The sequence below is a fragment of the Triticum urartu genome, chromosome 1A, assembly GCF_056163025.1.
Source record: "Triticum urartu cultivar PI428250 chromosome 1A, HENAU_Tu73, whole genome shotgun sequence".
Classification (NCBI taxonomy): Eukaryota; Viridiplantae; Streptophyta; class Magnoliopsida; order Poales; family Poaceae; genus Triticum; species Triticum urartu.
In genome coordinates this window covers 394772267-394789086 of record NC_141873.1, presented here as the reverse complement: position 1 = coordinate 394789086, position 16820 = coordinate 394772267, and the positions used below count along the sequence as shown (strand labels likewise).

The window sequence follows — 16820 nt, the reverse complement described above, 5'->3', positions numbered from 1 at the left end:
TTTCATAAACTGGTTACACATATAACAATTGATAAAACCGATTTTACTAAAACTTGGCTAAAAACCAGTTCTATATAATCCCGTCGCTGCCCAAACAACGCCTACAGGAGATTGTACCCACCAGGCCAACGAAACCCCCACACATCACCGCCCCCTGCCACTGCCCAGCGAGCCCGGTCCCACATGTCATCGGCACAGCCACCGCCACCCTTTTAGCTTGACTCGTTTTCCTCCTCTGTCTGTTCAGACCGACGGCGACCCCACCTCGTCCCCTTCCTTCCTCCGCCTTCACCGAAGCCGCCCTTTCTTCCCTGGAAGCTCTCTCCAACTCGAGCTCTTCCTCCGAGGCCCCCCCCCCCCCCCCCCCCCCCCCCCCCCCCAACGCTGTGCTCCTCTCCGCTCGATTGCTCCTCTTCGGCGGCGAGCTCCCCCGCCGGATTGAAGATCCGGATCCCTGCGCTCTTGGTAAGCCCTAATCCCACCGTTCACGCCCAATTTGATTCCGCCGAGCAATCGTGCTGTTCCCTCGTGCGCGGGGTGCTCGGGGGCAGCTGTCTGAGCTTGCGGGCGGGATTTCTTTGTGCGACGCGTGGTCTGACATGTGGGCCCACCCCGGCGGTTGATCCGCCACAAGGGTTTGGCCACGGGATCCGGCATGGGTCGGGGCGTCTAGGATGATGGTGGTGTTGCTGATGGTTGCAGGGCTGTGGAGAGGTTCACGAGAGATGGTATGTGCTGGATTTATCTGGAATTGCTGGGATCTCTGCTGAGATCCGGGCGGTGAGTGGCGGTTGGTTGAGCCGGCTGGATCAATAGAGGCGGGCTAGAGTGCTGTAGTGGCAAGCTTCGTTAGCTTTGAATTTGGTGAATTCTTGATTGCAGCTAGCACGAGACTTATCAATTTTCTGCGGGGTTTGACAACCGAGAATGGCTGAGTTTGCTGGACCTTTGAAAAAGAATTGAGAGTAGTTCTCAGTGCTTCATTTTGCGCTTCAGCAACTTCTACATTTCGGTCATTGAGGGACGTTGCATGGAGCCATGTATCATGGTTTATTTGATTTGTTAGCTAGCTCCAAGAACTTTGGGTAAAGTTGTTCAGTCGTCCTTTTCCTTGTAGATGGTGCATTTCTGTTGGTGATACTGATTGTCAAGTGGTCTTCGGTTTGTACTAGAGCTTATCCAGAGGAGCTGCTAGTATCTCTGTCGAGCTTTGCTCTGTGCATTACATTGCCACTATGGCATGATTAACCGGATTTGGGATTTGAAAACTAACTAGAAGTCTAATCTGATGGAAAACAAACAAATTTTGTGTCTCATAGTTTACCCCAAGACTTATGGAAGGAGTAGAGCTGGTTGCACTTATCAATAGTATTGTTGCATTAATGGACGCGTCACATATAATTTGACAAGTTGTTTATTTATAATTTATGTACGACTAGCGTGTCACACTGCAGTTGGCCTGTTTTGCAGACTATGTTTTATCGGTCAATATTAATACGTAGAAAGTTTCTTTACACGGAAAGAAGTTTGTGTTTGTAAAAATCATGGAATAGAACAAGATGTCACACGCAGAAATATTTATTTAAAACATTAAGTGGTGGCACAATCCATTAATGTCGTGTGTTTTCTTTGGTCAAAGCTATCTTTTTTGCTCCTTACTTTGGACCTGGAGCGTACCATGTTACTTGATGTGAAAGACTGGTTCCATGATTTATTTATAACTCACGATCTTCTATATTGACAGGTATTTCTGTGATTTGAGATCCCTCACTGCTTCTTGGGCATTTGAGCTCAATGGTTGCAAGATTAGTCTTTTGCAACTTTTTGTACTCATGTTGAACTTTTTAGCGGCGTAAACTAGCCAGAACCAGGTTAATGGCATCTAGTACAAAGTCAGACTTGTTGTCTGGCAGCCCTGATGGGCATGGATACTTCAATGGATCACGCGGGTCATATTCGTCTGCTTCATTGGAAAGGTCAGGAAGCTTTCGTGAAGGTGGTGATAGTTATGCGACGTTCCCAGTATCAAGCTCAACAAGATCACCAGCAATTGACTCTGCTACCTTGCTTCAATCCCTTGCCATGGAACTAAGGGCAGCAACTTTGGATCAGAAAGCATCTCGATTAGATGTAAAAAAATCAATAAGTTCCATATTTGGAACTTCCCCAGAAGAATCAACATCAGCTCCATGTACAGGAAGGAACTTTCCTAATTCTCTTGAAGAGATCAGACGTTTGAGGCATAACATTAATGAGATGTCAAACAAAGCTAGGTACTACTCTCTATGCTGTATTGTCAGATGAACTAAGAATGTGAAAGACGGCAGCAAATACGGAACTCTAAATTCTGTTAATTAGTTGATTGGCTGATGTGTCCAATTTAGAAACGCATCTTTTATTGGAGATAGGCCTTTCTTCTACAATACTGATTTTGTTGTACTAGGAAACGTTCTATGGGCAGACAATGTGCATATGGATTATTATGTTAACTATGCACTAATTATTCAGTATGTTTTTTTTTTGCAGTTTAAGAGCTAGAGCTTTTGGTGCTGCTGTAGCGAAGATTGATAAATGTTGTCCTAACATTACACGAAAACGTTCCCGCGGAGACAGTTCATCTAATGAACGATCTACTGCATCTTTGTGTGGAGGAGCTATGTCCAGGATTGGCCCGTACGGCCATCTAAATGCAGATGATGCAGAACTTGGGCCTCAAAGAGAAGAGAGGACAAAGAATGCAGTACAAAATAGGAGATTGCGTACATCCATGACGGAGGTTGTAGCTTGCAGTGCTAAATTTTGTTTAACTCTCCGCTTGTCACTTCTTTTCTTCTACATGGTTGTTTAATAACTAGTTGCTAAAGTGTTGGACAAAAAGGAATGATATGACTATGTGTTGCTACTCAGTGTACGGGTTGCTCTCTATCTCTATTAGTTTTCCACACTGTCAAATTAGGCCTTGCTTTAAACTGATTTTCTCTCCATTTATCATGTTGTTTAGCTATATGTTCTACTACATTGACTCTGATATGCTGTTTTGTCATTGTTAACTTGCATGGAATGATATTTCTTGTGCATGGAAATCAGATGACCTGCCAGTTTTATTTAACTTATTATTATGGATTTTTATATATTTGTTTAGTTTACATTTTGATTGTTCTCTTAATTGATAACACAACTTATTTCTGGTTTACTAGATTGACTCAAGGACCACGAGTATCTCAAGGGGGCTGGCACCCGTTGATAGAAGCTCGGATCCTGGGAAAGTTACAAATGGTGGTCCAGCAGTTCCTGAAGAAAAAACGAGAGGCCTGGCAACTAGTATTGATGGTTGGGAGAAGCCAAAGATGAAGAAAAAGCGTTCTGCCATCAAGGCAGATGCTTCATCTGTTAGTACTTCACGAACCATGGATGTAGACCGGGAGCAGAAACAAGGCATGCAACACAAGTTTAGCAGTGATGCCAGGGCAAGAATGGGAAATTCCCCTAGTTTCAGGTGAAAGACTCATTCTTCGGTCCTTGCTTTTCTTTGCACTGATTCTCTATTGTTCAGGCTTCATTTGCTCTGAGAAATTCAACTGTTTCTCTCTGTACATTCTTCAAATTCAGTAATTCCACTAAATTTAATAGGTAGTCCTTCTCATGACCATGCAGCACCTTCTTTCTTCTTCTTCTGGGTATTAATTATGTGAAACTGAATGTGCAGGTCTGGAGCTGTTGCATCTGTCTCTGGCACTGGTAAAGCAGACTTGCTTTCTGGACAAAATGGTCTTGTTGGGCGATCCCTGAATAGGAATGACCAAGACAGTGGTTTCCATCCTACTAACAAAAGGGATCGACAACTCGTTTTAGACAAGGAAATGTCCAATCCCAAAGCTATTAACAAGTAAGATGTTTCTCTACCTTTCACTTTGTATCCTCTTACCCCAATTCATCACTTGCCACATCGAATGGACGTAGTTACCTCCTGCATGTCAAGACTTACTTTTTTCTACCAACAGTTGCTTCTTTCTGCAAGTAAAAATGCATGGCATCTGATGCATTGAATTTTTCAGATTCAATGAAGATGACACTAGTTCTAATATCACAGCAGTATCAAAGGCAAACGGGTCTGCTAGGGGACCCCGATCAAACTCTGGTTCATTATTGAAGTCATCTCCAAACAGGCATCGACTACAAGCTAATCCTGATGACTGGGAACATCCTTCTGCCACAAATAAGTTGAGTTCTGCTAGTGGATCTGGCAATTCTAAACGTACAAAGTCTGCACATTCACTATCCCCTCCCACCCAGTGGGGTGGGCAGAGGCCTCAGAAGATTTCCCGTTCAGCAAGGAAGTCAAATCTCCCCATCATCACAAGCACTGATGGGACATTAGTATCTGGTTCGCTTGAAAGTCCATCTATCAGTGAACAATCTGCTGGGTTACCCAGGCGTGCATCTATAAATGGTTCACAACAAGCCAAACGGGGAGATCATGGGCACTCAACTGGACCTGAAGGAGGCGAGTTTGGATTTGCTGAGAAAAAGTTGAGGGACAAAAGCAAAAGGGCTGGTGAACTGGATGATGGCCACTGTGGTTTTCAAAAGACTGCAATGCTTGGGCATCCTTCCAAAAAGAATAAGTTTTCTGCTGATGAAGATATTGGTGATGCTTCACGAAGACAAGGAAGGATTGGTCGTGGTTTTACTCCAACCAGGCCCAGTACCCCTTCATCACTTGACAAGCTTGAAAATGCTCCGATTACAAAACAAAGAAGTGTAAGGACAGTCTCGGAGAGAAATGAAAGGTGAGACTTTTCCCTCAACCAACCGCAAGTCATTTGAGATACGGCTCAGAGATATTCTTACGGTGAATTTTCCTTGCAGTAAATCTGGAAGACCACTGATAAAGAAGATATCAGAGCGTAAAGGCAATGCACGCCCCAGGCATACAATTAGCAATCTGCAGTCGGACTCTCCTGGTACATGCCCACCACCGAGTGTTCAACTGTTGTTTGTGATTCTAGTGTTCTTTCATTCTGCTGACGTTATTTTATTCACTTGCCAGTGCAATCAGAAGATGATCATGAGGAACTGCTTGCTTCAGCAAATTCTGCTCTAAGTATTTACTATACTCCTTTAAGTCCAGCATTTATCTTTGAGAGAAGTCCATATTACAACCTTGAATTGTCAACAAAGTCTAAGATACAACCCCGAACTTCAAAACTGTCTACTTTACAACCTCAGACTTCCAAAATCTGACAAAAACCAACTCTGAACTGGTTTCAACTTTCAACACAGTTTTGACTGATTTTGGCCATTGACTTCATAGTCAGCATCATCTTTTTATTTGGAAGTTACTGAGTGATGTTTCTGCTTGTTTTAGGGTCTGCTTATGGAAGTGCATTTTGGCGGCAGGTGGATCCTTTCTTTGGTTTTGTGACCACGGAAGACATAGCGTACCTAAGTGAACAGGTATACATGATCTTATTTTCTATCAAAATAATTACTCTTTACTCGGCGGTTTCTTGATTAATACTTCAATTGTTTAGATACATTTGCTAGATGACTCTGCTGCGAGCAGGTCAGTTGAAGGAGACGAAAGTCGGAAATACAAGGTACTATAGTATGCTATGAAGATTACTCCTTTCATTACACTACTGTAAAAATATGTCTGGTTAGCTATGCATTTGTGGGTAGTTACCATATATAGAAGTCGAGAATGCATTCTTAGTTTGATACCCTCTATTTATCATTAATCCCTACCATTTGTTTCTGGTACAGTCAATTTATGCTGAAATTTTTCCATTTTGCAGGGTAGCCTTGAATACATTTCAGAGCCATCAACTCCGGCTGGTAGCAACAAAGATGACCATAGTGCTCTTCCAAATGGGTATGCCCTGAATGGGATGGTGAATGATTCAGGCGCCTGGGGGACAAGCTGCATTGAACCTATCCTGGATCAACTTGTCCAAGGAATTGATGTGCGAGAAGTTGGTTCGGTTGGCCAAAGACTTATTCAAGCTTGGATAGATGAAGACAAGGTTGATGATATTGCCAACGACGTTTACAGAAGCGAAGGATATCCATTCGATACACATGAAATACATTTTGATGAAGGAGGATGGAAATCTCATTCAGAAGGTTATAAGTTGGAGCCTTTGCTGAATTTTGAAGCTGCAGGGAATTGCCCTAATGGTTTCATGTTGGGATCTGATTGGAAATACAATGATGAACCGTCACACAAGAACAGTAATGTCATGGAGAAGGCCAAGGTGTGGCCCGAGTTTCAGTACAGTGAAATGTGCTTCAGTGATAGGATTATCATCGAGCTAAGTGAAGTGGGTGTATCTATTGAACCCGTGGTAGGTATCTTGTCACTATCACAGTAGCATTTTATGCAATTTGTTTTGGTTACATAGGATTTTATTTTGCATTGATTATCTTCCCATGTGCATTTTGAACACGAACATGTATGGTCTACTCTCAGTAACAACTTATTTTCAATCCATTTCTTTTGCATAATCAGATAATAACTTTGGAGATTGCCTTAGCGAGCAGTAAGAGGTTGACAACCATTGAAGTTAGACCGCTCATGAGTGGGTTTGCCTAATCTGCCGAGACTGCTCATATGCCAACATCTTGCCCGTGTTGAAGTTTATATGTGGATTGCCTAGCCCTTTCCATCAGTTCGGACTTTTGGTTGTGTTGGCTAGTGCATGAAACTTAACATGGTATTAGGACCTAAGGTCTTGAGTTCAAGTCCAGGCTTTCCCGCGTCACACGTGAGAGGGGGCTAGTGCATGAAGCTTAACACGTTGCACCATTTTTGGCGGGTTATCGCTAATGAACAGCCATAGTAGACCTAGTTCAGAAGTCACTGCATTAACAGTTTCTTCTATTTTAGTTTAATAATTAGGTGCCTTCTTATTTAGTATGGGCTATGTTTTTCTACTGTTAAGAATGTTGGACATGTGAAGAGTATTTTGTGCTACACATCGAATATACCTGCAGCCCAATAATAATAATAATATGATGATGATGATGAGTATTGGAGGCAAATAGTAGGTAAATTTTATTAGCATTTTAATATGGGTATTTATGTTTAGCTCTATTTATTAATAAAACTATTGATGTTTATATTTATTGATAGAAGCATTTATGTTTACATTTATTAATAAAAGTATTTATGTTTTGGTCTCTTAGTTTTCTGAAATTACAGTGCAGATCGTTTTTCCATGTTTTGACTGTTCTGTTACCATTCCAGCCCGATCTTGCACAGAGTGAGGACGAGGATGTCAATGCTGAAATCTGTAGATTAGAAGGCCAACTTCATAAGGAGGTATTAATAAATCACTATACATGTGTGTGCGTGCGTCGGCTAACCTGTTTCACTATTTTGAGTGTCATTGGCTCATTCCTTCAACATAAGATGTCAAGTTAATTGTAATCCTTTTATGGTGTTGAAGGTTCTTGAGAAGGAAAAGTTACTAGCGAAGTTGGACAGAATGGTTAGAACTGAGAAGGAGTCTCAGCAGAGGTATTGTACATTGTTCCTTATTTGTTACAACACTATTTCATGAGTTTCAAACTTATATTTACACGGTTCGGCCCAATTACCAGGGAATTTTCGCGGCGCGCCATGGAGAGACTTGTGCTGATTGCTTACGAGAAATACATGGTAATAATTTCATTCTAAAAATCTCGAAAATACAACTACGGAAGTACCTCTTAATTTCTTTGGGTCATTGGCTAGGGTGCACTAATGTAGTTTCCTAATTGCTAATATAGTATGAATATAACCCTAATTTTGTTCTACTTGGGTTTTTGAGTCGAATGAAGATATTTGCTAAAATTGAAGGTTTTGTGTTGATGTTATTTTGTTTGAAAATTTCTTAATAATCAAGATTTGTTTTCTCATACCAAGCATTTGCTGTTTATGAGATAATGACCTTGGTTGCTTTGTTTACCTCAATTTCTTTTTGTGAATCCCAAATTCATTGTGTTAGAATACTTTATTAAACGGTTATTATTGTTGCTGCCAAACTACAGGCATTCTGTGGGTCAAATAATTCAAGCAGCAAAAGTGTTAATAGAGCTAGCAAACATGCTGCCCTCAGTTTTGTTAAACGCACGATGGCGCGTTGCCAAATCTACGAAGAGGCAGGAACAAGCTGCTTTGATGAAGCCCCTTTCAAGGATATGTTTATATCAGCAACTTCACACAGAAGGGACCCAGATTCTGCTTCACAAGGTATTGTTTGTACTTTATATTAACTACTATTAAGCATCCATACACAGATTCATAAAGACAAGTAATACTTGGGTTCTTGGTAGTAAGCATTCGTGTATACCGAATACTGTTCTACTTTGTCTTCACTATAACATCGCTTGTGTTCTTACTCGTCTTTTTACAGAAAATAATACACTACCAAAATCGGTCCAAAGGTCTAGTGCATCAGACGCTTCTCGAGCGAGCAGTCACATGTCGGACCTGTCATTTGCTAAGGAGGATCCCTGGACAAATAATGTAAAACAAAGGGAATTGTTGCTTGATGAGGTTGTAGGCAGCATAACTGGAGGAACCCTGAAGAGTTCGGGCCTTGGGGCTTCCCTTGTTAGCAATGCAAAAGGAAAGAGAAGTGAGAGAGATAGGGAAGGTAAAGGGCACAGATCAGGGCGACCGCCATCGTCCAATGCAAAAGGGGAACGGAAGAATAAAACAAAGCCCAAACAGAGGACAGCCAACATATCTGCTCCTGTGGGCAGTGCTCCTCCCCGGGATCCGGATCCACAGCCGCAGACGATAGTAACTCCTTCAGACAACAAGAGCAAGGACGGTGGCACCTTTGCTGCCACTAGACGTGATGAACCGGCAAATCCCGCAAATGATGCTGAAATACCAGACTTATCTAACCTCGAGCTGCCAGGAATCGACGGCGATTTCGGCGGCTGGTTGAATAATATAGACGACGACGATGGGTTCCAGGATCTCGACTTGATGGGCCTCGAGATCCCCATGGACGACATCAACGAGATTAATATGATGATATAGGCCCACATAGAAAGCTTCATATAGTGCACAGGTAACAGGTGGTTCTCTCAAGATAACCACCAAACCCCAGCAGGTTTAACACCAGGCCGGATAGTCTCCAGGTAGCTTTTTGTTCTTTTTTGATAAAAGCTTGTAGAGACCTCACACCCCTCCCCCCTTTGTATCATCGGCGTGCAGCTCGCCTCCCTACCTTGTACAGCACGTCACCTTGTACTGTACATATCTATTTTGGTGCTGTACAAGGCAGGGAGGCCAGTTGCTTGATTGTACTCGAAAGGCTGTACATATGGTATCCCCTTGTGCCAAAATAAAGCGGCGTCGGTTATAGCTTTACTGCTGTTTGCCTGTTGGCGTTTTGTTGGTTGCGGTCTGCCGCAACAGTTGGCGCACGCCTCCGTTGCTACCTGGCAGGCGCATTTCCCTTGCTATTTCGGAGCGTCTTGTGTATCTCGGCCGATGCTTTCTGTCACCTGTTTCAGTGGACCATGTGACACCGTCTCGTTATGCCAGCCAGTTGCGGGACCAAGTGCTATGAACTTCAAATTAAGTTGAAAGAGACACTCCCTCTGTTAAGATCTTATATTTCTTTAGAAAGGGAGTACCAACTAGTCTTGCTATAACAAGGTCCATCCATTTTATTATCGCCAAATGTAGCTTAATTATGCCGCTTTGATTATAAAAGATCAAATACCGAGTAACATACCGAAAAAGGTTCCCCTGCTTTGTATACAAAGCAACAATGCCAACAATGGCAGCTCGACAAAAGCACGGATGAGGATGTTGCCTGGACGTGTCCTAGGATACCGAGTAACATATACTCACTCCCTTCCGGTTTACAGATCCTAATTCAAAAAACTTCCCAACTAAGAATTTATTAAATTTTATAGTTTGCGAAAGAACCTAATCAATACGTTCGTTCTCTTAAAAAAAATTACAACCGTATTAATTGCAATGCATGCATGCATAACCATTAAATAAAAAAAAATACATGCATATAGCGAGTTTTCTTATGATTAATTTAATACGCCTCAAAATCTGAACAGGTGATGGGATAGAAATGGGACTAACAAAGTGAAAAAAAAGAGATATAAACTCCGCCACATCTTGTGCTAATAGATGTAAACTCACATCTAGTACCCCGCAAAAAGAAAAAAAAACTCACATCTAGTAGCAGTAACGGAAACGCCCGTCAAGTGTGAGCCCACTGGTGTACTCACTTGAAACCACCAGCAAAACCGTTACTGGGCGAGGAGCCGAGACGACGTGACGGCGACGTGCGTGCGTGCGGTTGGGTAACGCCGCGCCCACCCAACCAAACTCAACGCACGCACAACACATTCAGTGACAATCGCAACCACACCCGAACGAACTCCCCAGCAGGAAAATAGCACCAATCCGTCGATCCAACCGGCCCAACTAATTCACAGGAAACACAGTGCTCATCCGAAATGCTTCTGTTTCTCTTGAAGATGTAATTTCTAAGGTAAATAAAACAACAAAAAAAAGCTAGCTAGATTCTACTAGCAGGGGACGGAAATGGAGATGGAGACGGACATGGACGAGATCGACGAGTGACAACGAGGAGTTGAGTGAAACTTGCAATGCAGCCGCTTCTTGACGCGTCTCGTACGTCTATCCGTCCGTCCGTTGGTCTCGACCGCCTGCCGGGTGCGTTTCTGATCGGTCGACCCTGGCCGTCGGCAGGGTGGCCGCCGCCGCGCCGGCCCTGCCCAGGGACGCCATGATGGAGCACACGCTGCCCATTTGCCGCCGCACCTCGTCTTCGACCATCCGCTTCATCGCCTCCATGAACCACGGGTTCTGCTCCAGCATCGCCCTCGCGCTCTCCATCCAGGGCTCCTTCGCCGGCGCTGGCGCTGGCACCGGCGCCGGGGGAGTCGGCGGGGTGACGGCGCCGACCCCGGTTCCCGGCAGGCTGAGCGACAGCGACGTGGGCGGGTCGGGCGGCGGCGCCCGGTCGTCCACCTTCACCGCGGGAGGGACGACGTCCACGCGGGGCCGCTTGGCGCTGGCGGGCGGTTCCACCGAGCCGTCGCTGTCGCCGTCGTCGTCGTCGTCGTAGTCGTCCTCCCCGCCCTTGGTGAGATCCACAGATTGGAACGACATGGCAGAGGCGGGCGCGAAGGCGGGCCCGCCCGCCGCGTTGCCGGCGGTGGCGGCGGCCGCGGCCGCCCTGCGGCGCTTCCGGAGCGTGGAGTTCCAGTGGTTCTTGACGGAGTTGTCGGTGCGGCCGACGAGCTTGCGCGCGATGGTGGCCCACTTGTTGCCGTGCTTGCTGTGGAGGTCGAAGATGAGGCGGTCCTCGTCGGGGGTGAAGGCGCGGCGGTGCACCCCGGGGCTGAGTTGGTTGCACCAGCGCAGGCGGCAGGACTTGCCCGTCCGGCCGGGGATCTCGGCGCTGATGACGGTCCAGTTCCGGGCCCCGTGGCGCGCCACGGCGTCGCGCAGCAGCTCGTCCTCCTCGGGGCTCCACGACCCCTTGATCCTCCCCGCCCCCGCGCCCGCGCCGTCCGACCCGCCCCCGCCGTCCGGCATGCCTCCTCTCCCCTCTCTAGCCGCGTCGGTCTCGGTCTCTCGGCTGCGGCTGCCGCGGGGGTTGTGCATATAAGGAGGTACGTGGACGTGGGCGTGCGGTTGGGCCGGGGGACGGGATGCGGGGCGTTGGTTGGTTCGTGTGCTGCTGCGGGCGTGTTAGGTGGGCGGGCGCGCTTTACAGTTTCGCGTTTCGGGCGTTTTCCGTGGGGTTTTTGGGCGTTTTCGGTGGTTTCCGGTGGGCGGTGCGTGGGACGGATGGTTGCCCCTGGCCGGCGTCACCCGCGAACCGCCGGCGATGGACGCATTTGCATGCCCGGCTGGCTACACGGCGTGCGCGCGCGATGTGCCGGGCCAGGCCAGGCCAGGCCAGGCGGGGCTGGACGTCACGCGTCGCGACCTGCTGCCGTTTCTCTCGAGTGCTGTGGGCGGAAGGTGGCCCGCGAGACGTCCGTTTCCTGTTATCTCCAGCCCCAGGGTGCGACGTGCCGTGGGGGAGGGAGGGAGGGTCGGTCGCAATCCGCCGAATACTGGTGCCGTCGGGTCATATCTTATTTGCTGCCTTGGAAGGCCGTTTTGAGTTTTTATTTTTTTGGTTGATGAGTCGATGAGTTGTAGTACCAATCTGAAGCTTGTCGCCGTCACGATGCTTCTTGTGTTTATCTGAAAAAAGGTTTCTGATACTGGTTTTATGTTTGCGTGCTGCAAAAAACTACTTCTAAATCGATCAATTTACGACTACAACTTTACAAGTAAGTATTATCACAATCTTCCCTAAAAAAAGTATTATCACAATCTTTTGAGTAATTTATTTAAATACTAATTAGATTGCACACCATCTTAAAGATTAAAGGTTTGGCGTCATGGAGTCTCTTTCCATGTACTACAGGCTGCAGTCTCATGGCTGGTAGTGGTATACGTGTAGGTGTAGCGAGAAGGGCTCTGCATGCTCCTGTAGGAGTACGCCCACGCGTGAGCATGCGCGTAGAAAAAAAAAGATGGCTGCATGCGTGCGAGGGAAGATCGCAACCTTCGTACCAGAAGCTGGCGCTATCTTGTTGCCTTCGAACTACACACACTTGCATTTGGCCGATAGTGCACATGATAAACCGCCTCTCGCTTATTATTTATTTATTTTTTAGCAAAATATTAGCCAGGTCACTTAAACCGTTTAGCCCTCTCCTAGCCATGATGGCCTCTCCCCCAAAAAGAATGTACTCCGTATAAGGTTAAATGGCGTTCAGCTCACCCTGTTCTCATGGCAACGGAAAAAGGTTCGTAGCCACGTCAGCAGCCGGGAGCGAGAAGCCCCGAACTCACGTAGTACTACTACGTTTCTCTCCCTACCGGAGTTGGGGACCATCGAGGATAGCTTTTCTTGCTGCGGTCTGCAGATATCACAAGACGCATGACCCATCAACTGTCAGGTTAGTTTGGCATATGGTGACCTGCGGCATGCTTCCCCGTCAAATCGGTTTAGTACTACCGATGATTTGTGCCAAGTGCATCCAATTATGTTTGTACCCAATGCTATGCTCTTGTCCCCATTGGCGTACTCACAGATTTTTTTTAAAAAAATATAGAATTATGGATACAACAGTATTAGTACTAGTTAAATCGGTATGTTTTTACTGTACTAACTAAATTTTGGTCAAGGTTAGACCCCAAATTCGAGACGGCCTTACCTTTTTTTTTTGCGTGGGAGCTTTACATGTTCTAAAGAAGAGACTGTTAACTTGTCAGGCAGAAGTCACAAGGCTGTTCCCAACACACGCGCATGCATTCCTCATTGCGTCTCCGATTCACAATTCGTATAGCTAGCATGAGAGAAAGAAACCACACAAACGAAAACAACAAGGGAACAGCAGAAGAGAAAGGGAAAGGCAAAGGGAGAAAAGCGGCGAGGGCTAGCCATGCATGGAGTCATGTCTCTGCTGGTGCCAAGCGTGCGTTGGGTTGTCACCAATTTTTTGGTTACCCAATCAACCGCTACTAATTCGTCGGCTAGGCTGCAGGTACTGTATGTGGTTGTGTTGCTTTGTGCTGAAAACATTTGACACTGCATGCATGCAGATCAGTCCGTCGGCCGTGTGATTGGTACGCACCTGCGCAGCGCAGGGCGCCTAACCGAAATGCTAGCGGGCGGGTAGCCGGCCGGTGAGACATGGACGGGCTAGCCGGCCGCGCTCGACGGCTCATCTAACCCCGACGGGGGCTCGCGTAACGACCTGCGGACCTGGCACCAAACCGGCCGGTGAGCCATGCATGCAGCCAGAAAAGAGCAACCCCAACAACACACACTATATAAATATATCGGATTTGCTAGTTGCTAAGAAACCAAATATTGCCTTTTGAGTCCGAGCACCATGGAGGCCTCCATTTGCAAAAACAGAATTCATATTTTTACATTTTAAAAAGTTCTGAAAAAAATACAGATATGCATGGAGGCATAATGTACACGTGCCTAAATTCTCGGGACGAAATACATTGAAACGAGGTCTGTGCAAAAATAAAAAACTGAGGCTTTTCCGCACATGATACTATTCATCCTCTCTTCAAATAGGCTTTCGTCCCGCTTTATAAATAAAGCAGCACCGAAGAAAAGTACACGGCCGAACGATACAAGATGGTGAGGTTGCCATCTTACACGGTTGATCTCAGGATAATCGGATCACGCAGAGCGCACGCGCCTACGCTACCAACACAGAACATAGGAAGAAATGAACATAATGCCACACTATGACCTAGTGCACCTAAGCTCCACGACAACACCCTCAAGAGGGAAGACGACGCCAAGCGTCGCCGCTGTCGAGTCCACAGCGGACAAAGGTCTTCGCCCAGGGCCCTGACACGGAGAGAAGAACCACGACGACGTCTTCATGAAGAGTGCGACACCCACGGGCATCGCCGTCGTCGGTGCCAGGTGCGGAGCTTTCGCTCGGCATCTCACACGTGCCACCATGAGGTCGCTAGGACGAGTGCGACGAGGTCAGGTCCCCATAGCCGGATCAGGGCAATGCCCCTGTGGGGACAGAGGGCATGCCCGAGCCACCCGTCGCTACACCTCCCGTCGCCCGCACAACCAGGAAGGAGAGCCACCACCGCCGCGATGGTGCCCGCCGACGACCAAACCATGCGGACCGCCATCCGGGGCCGCTGTCCCGGCCTCCATGTCGCCAGATACCGAACGCCGCTCACTTCACATCGCGCTCAGCCACGATAGAAGGAACAGAGGCACGCCCCCTACTCCTAGCCCGGCATCAGTCACCGAGTCTGGGTAGGCGCTTCCACAGTAGGGGGCACCCACGCCTGCATCCCCAGCCAATTCCTAGTGGATTGGGGGGGGGGGGAGACGACCCTATGACTGCCGACGGTCGTCGGCGAGCCAGCCCCGAGCCCTGGTCCAAGCTAGCCAACACAACGCCATGTCCGTGGCCACTGTCGCCGTTCCGGTCCCCAACGTCCTGGAATCATGACCACCGCCGCCGACCACCGTACCCGCGAGGAGATGAAGAACATCACCCGCGAGCATAACCCAGACCAAACCCCACTTCACCTACCCGGAGCAAGAACTCCGATCTGCCTCGGGCCTAGATCCGGTCCGCCCGAGAACAAACCCTAGGTCATAGCATCCACCTGCCCGTACCCAGGAGAAGGAAAGTGGTCACCGCCACCCGCTCCCCGCCGCCAAGCACCAAACGCCATGCCATGCCGACACCAACGTCCGGAGGACCCCCGAGCCACCACCAGCCCACCACCCCGAAGCACCGGGAGCCCCCAACCATGGCCAACCAAGGCCAGCACAAGCCATCGGAGGAGAGACCCTTGCCCAGGCCGGCAACCGCCGCCGATGGATGGCCCCGCACCACCCAAGGTGCCGGCGGCCAGATCTGGACCAGATCGACCCCCCGGCCACCATAGGTGCTTCCCGAACGGCCTTCCACGCGACCACCAGGGGACTCCACGAGCACGCGACATGCACTGCTCCTGCCATCGCCCCCGGAACCGCGCCGGTGTGCCCTGCCGCCAACGCGCCACCATCCGCTGCAAAACGCTGCCCGCGCCAAATCCCGACAACCGAGGGGAAAAAGGGGTCCCGCCGCCACCGCCGCCGACCGGGCTTTGCCCGACGGCAGCGAGGAGGAGAGGTGAGGGAAGGGTCGCGGACGCGGCGGCTCTAGGGTTTCCCTCCGGTCGCCGCGCGGGGGCGACACGGGAGGGGTGGGAGGTAAGTCTGAGAGATTGCAAATAAAAACCATACTATTCATCCTCAAAGTCTGTGAATTTGTCTTTTGTATACATGTTGCATTTCAAGTTATTTCATCTTGAATTTTTACACACATATACATTTCATACTTGTATACTTGCATTTTTTTCAGATTTTTTTGAAACCCCAAAATTTGAATTTTGAAAATTTCAAAAGTAAAGGGTTTGTTGGAGCCCGGTCACCAAAACCCGCCACTCCTAAGTGTTAGAAGGGAGAGAGGGATTTGGTGGAATTGTGCATTCGTTGTATTGCTTGAGCCTCGTAGGCATATATATATAGGAGTGCATGATCTACTTGGAGTACAAGGCAAGCCAGAATATTTCCTAGTCTAACCTATGTTTCCTAATACAATCACATTACTCAACATCCCCCCGCAGTCACAACGGTAGCGACGCAGATGGTGAGACTGGAGAAGAATCCGAAGGCAAGCCGACGGACAACCCCCCACAGTCGTAATGGTCGACGCATCGCGGAGTCGTGGCTGGAGTGGAAACCAACGAGGTTGCTCAAGCAGGCGGTAGGCCTTTGTGCCGTTTGTCGATGTAGCCGAGAGCGTGGGTGGTGGAGCCGTGGTCGAGGTAGCCATGCGAAGAATGCCGTGGTCGATGTTGAGTCAGGGTGGCCGGTGTCGAGGAAGTCGCCGTGGAGCCACGAGCGCAAGGGGGCGCCGAGTTAGCATGGGCGCAATGGTGTTGATGTAGTGGTGCGCCGGGGAGAAGATGTTGTTGATGACATCATGGACGAAGGCACGCATCGATGTTGCCAGCACCGGGCATGCGTAGATGGACGAAGATGAAGTTGACGAAGCGCCGACCAGGCTTGCCAGGCCCGGGGACACGTTGTGGATGAAGGCACGCATCGGTGTTGCCAGCACCAGGCATGCGTAGACTAGGGACCTGCACGAGCTGTATGCCATGTCGGAGAAGTCGGAGGGGCCAGCAGAGAAGAACTCGACGACGATTG

At 48.1% G+C, this 16820-nt stretch overlaps 2 protein-coding genes across 2 annotated transcripts; one reads left to right on the top strand and one right to left on the bottom strand.

Moving 5' to 3' along the window:
• Positions 1–205: 205 nt before the first annotated feature.
• Positions 206–9370, top strand: LOC125514101 (uncharacterized). Its single transcript, XM_048679362.2, has 16 exons — positions 206–465; positions 1745–2273; positions 2527–2776; positions 3198–3496; positions 3707–3886; positions 4056–4790; positions 4870–4964; positions 5051–5104; positions 5369–5457; positions 5535–5600; positions 5799–6347; positions 7250–7324; positions 7452–7522; positions 7606–7663; positions 8035–8236; positions 8400–9370. The coding sequence occupies exons 2-16, from the start codon at positions 1876–1878 to the stop codon at positions 9035–9037; spliced, it is 3759 nt and encodes a 1252-aa protein (XP_048535319.2). The 5' UTR covers positions 206–465; positions 1745–1875; the 3' UTR covers positions 9038–9370.
• Positions 9371–10457: 1087 nt separating this feature from the next.
• LOC125534370 (uncharacterized) lies at positions 10458–11981 on the bottom strand. The gene has a single exon (XM_048697626.2). It carries the CDS (start codon positions 11660–11662, stop codon positions 10670–10672), a length of 993 nt encoding a protein of 330 aa, XP_048553583.2. The 5' UTR covers positions 11663–11981; the 3' UTR covers positions 10458–10669.
• Positions 11982–16820: the final 4839 nt, after the last annotated feature.

Bases quoted from the DNA above. Each gene is read 5' to 3' on its own strand.
- LOC125514101 (XM_048679362.2), top strand. From the start codon at position 1,876: ATGGCATCTAGTACAAAGTCAGACTTGTTGTCTGGCAGCCCTGATGGG. The intron at 4,965-5,050 runs GTACATGCCCAC...TTCACTTGCCAG, and splicing joins TCTGCAGTCGGACTCTCCTG to TGCAATCAGAAGATGATCAT. The intron at 5,601-5,798 runs GTACTATAGTAT...TCCATTTTGCAG, and splicing joins ACGAAAGTCGGAAATACAAG to GGTAGCCTTGAATACATTTC.
- LOC125534370 (XM_048697626.2), bottom strand. From the start codon at position 11,662: ATGCACAACCCCCGCGGCAGCCGCAGCCGAGAGACCGAGACCGACGCG.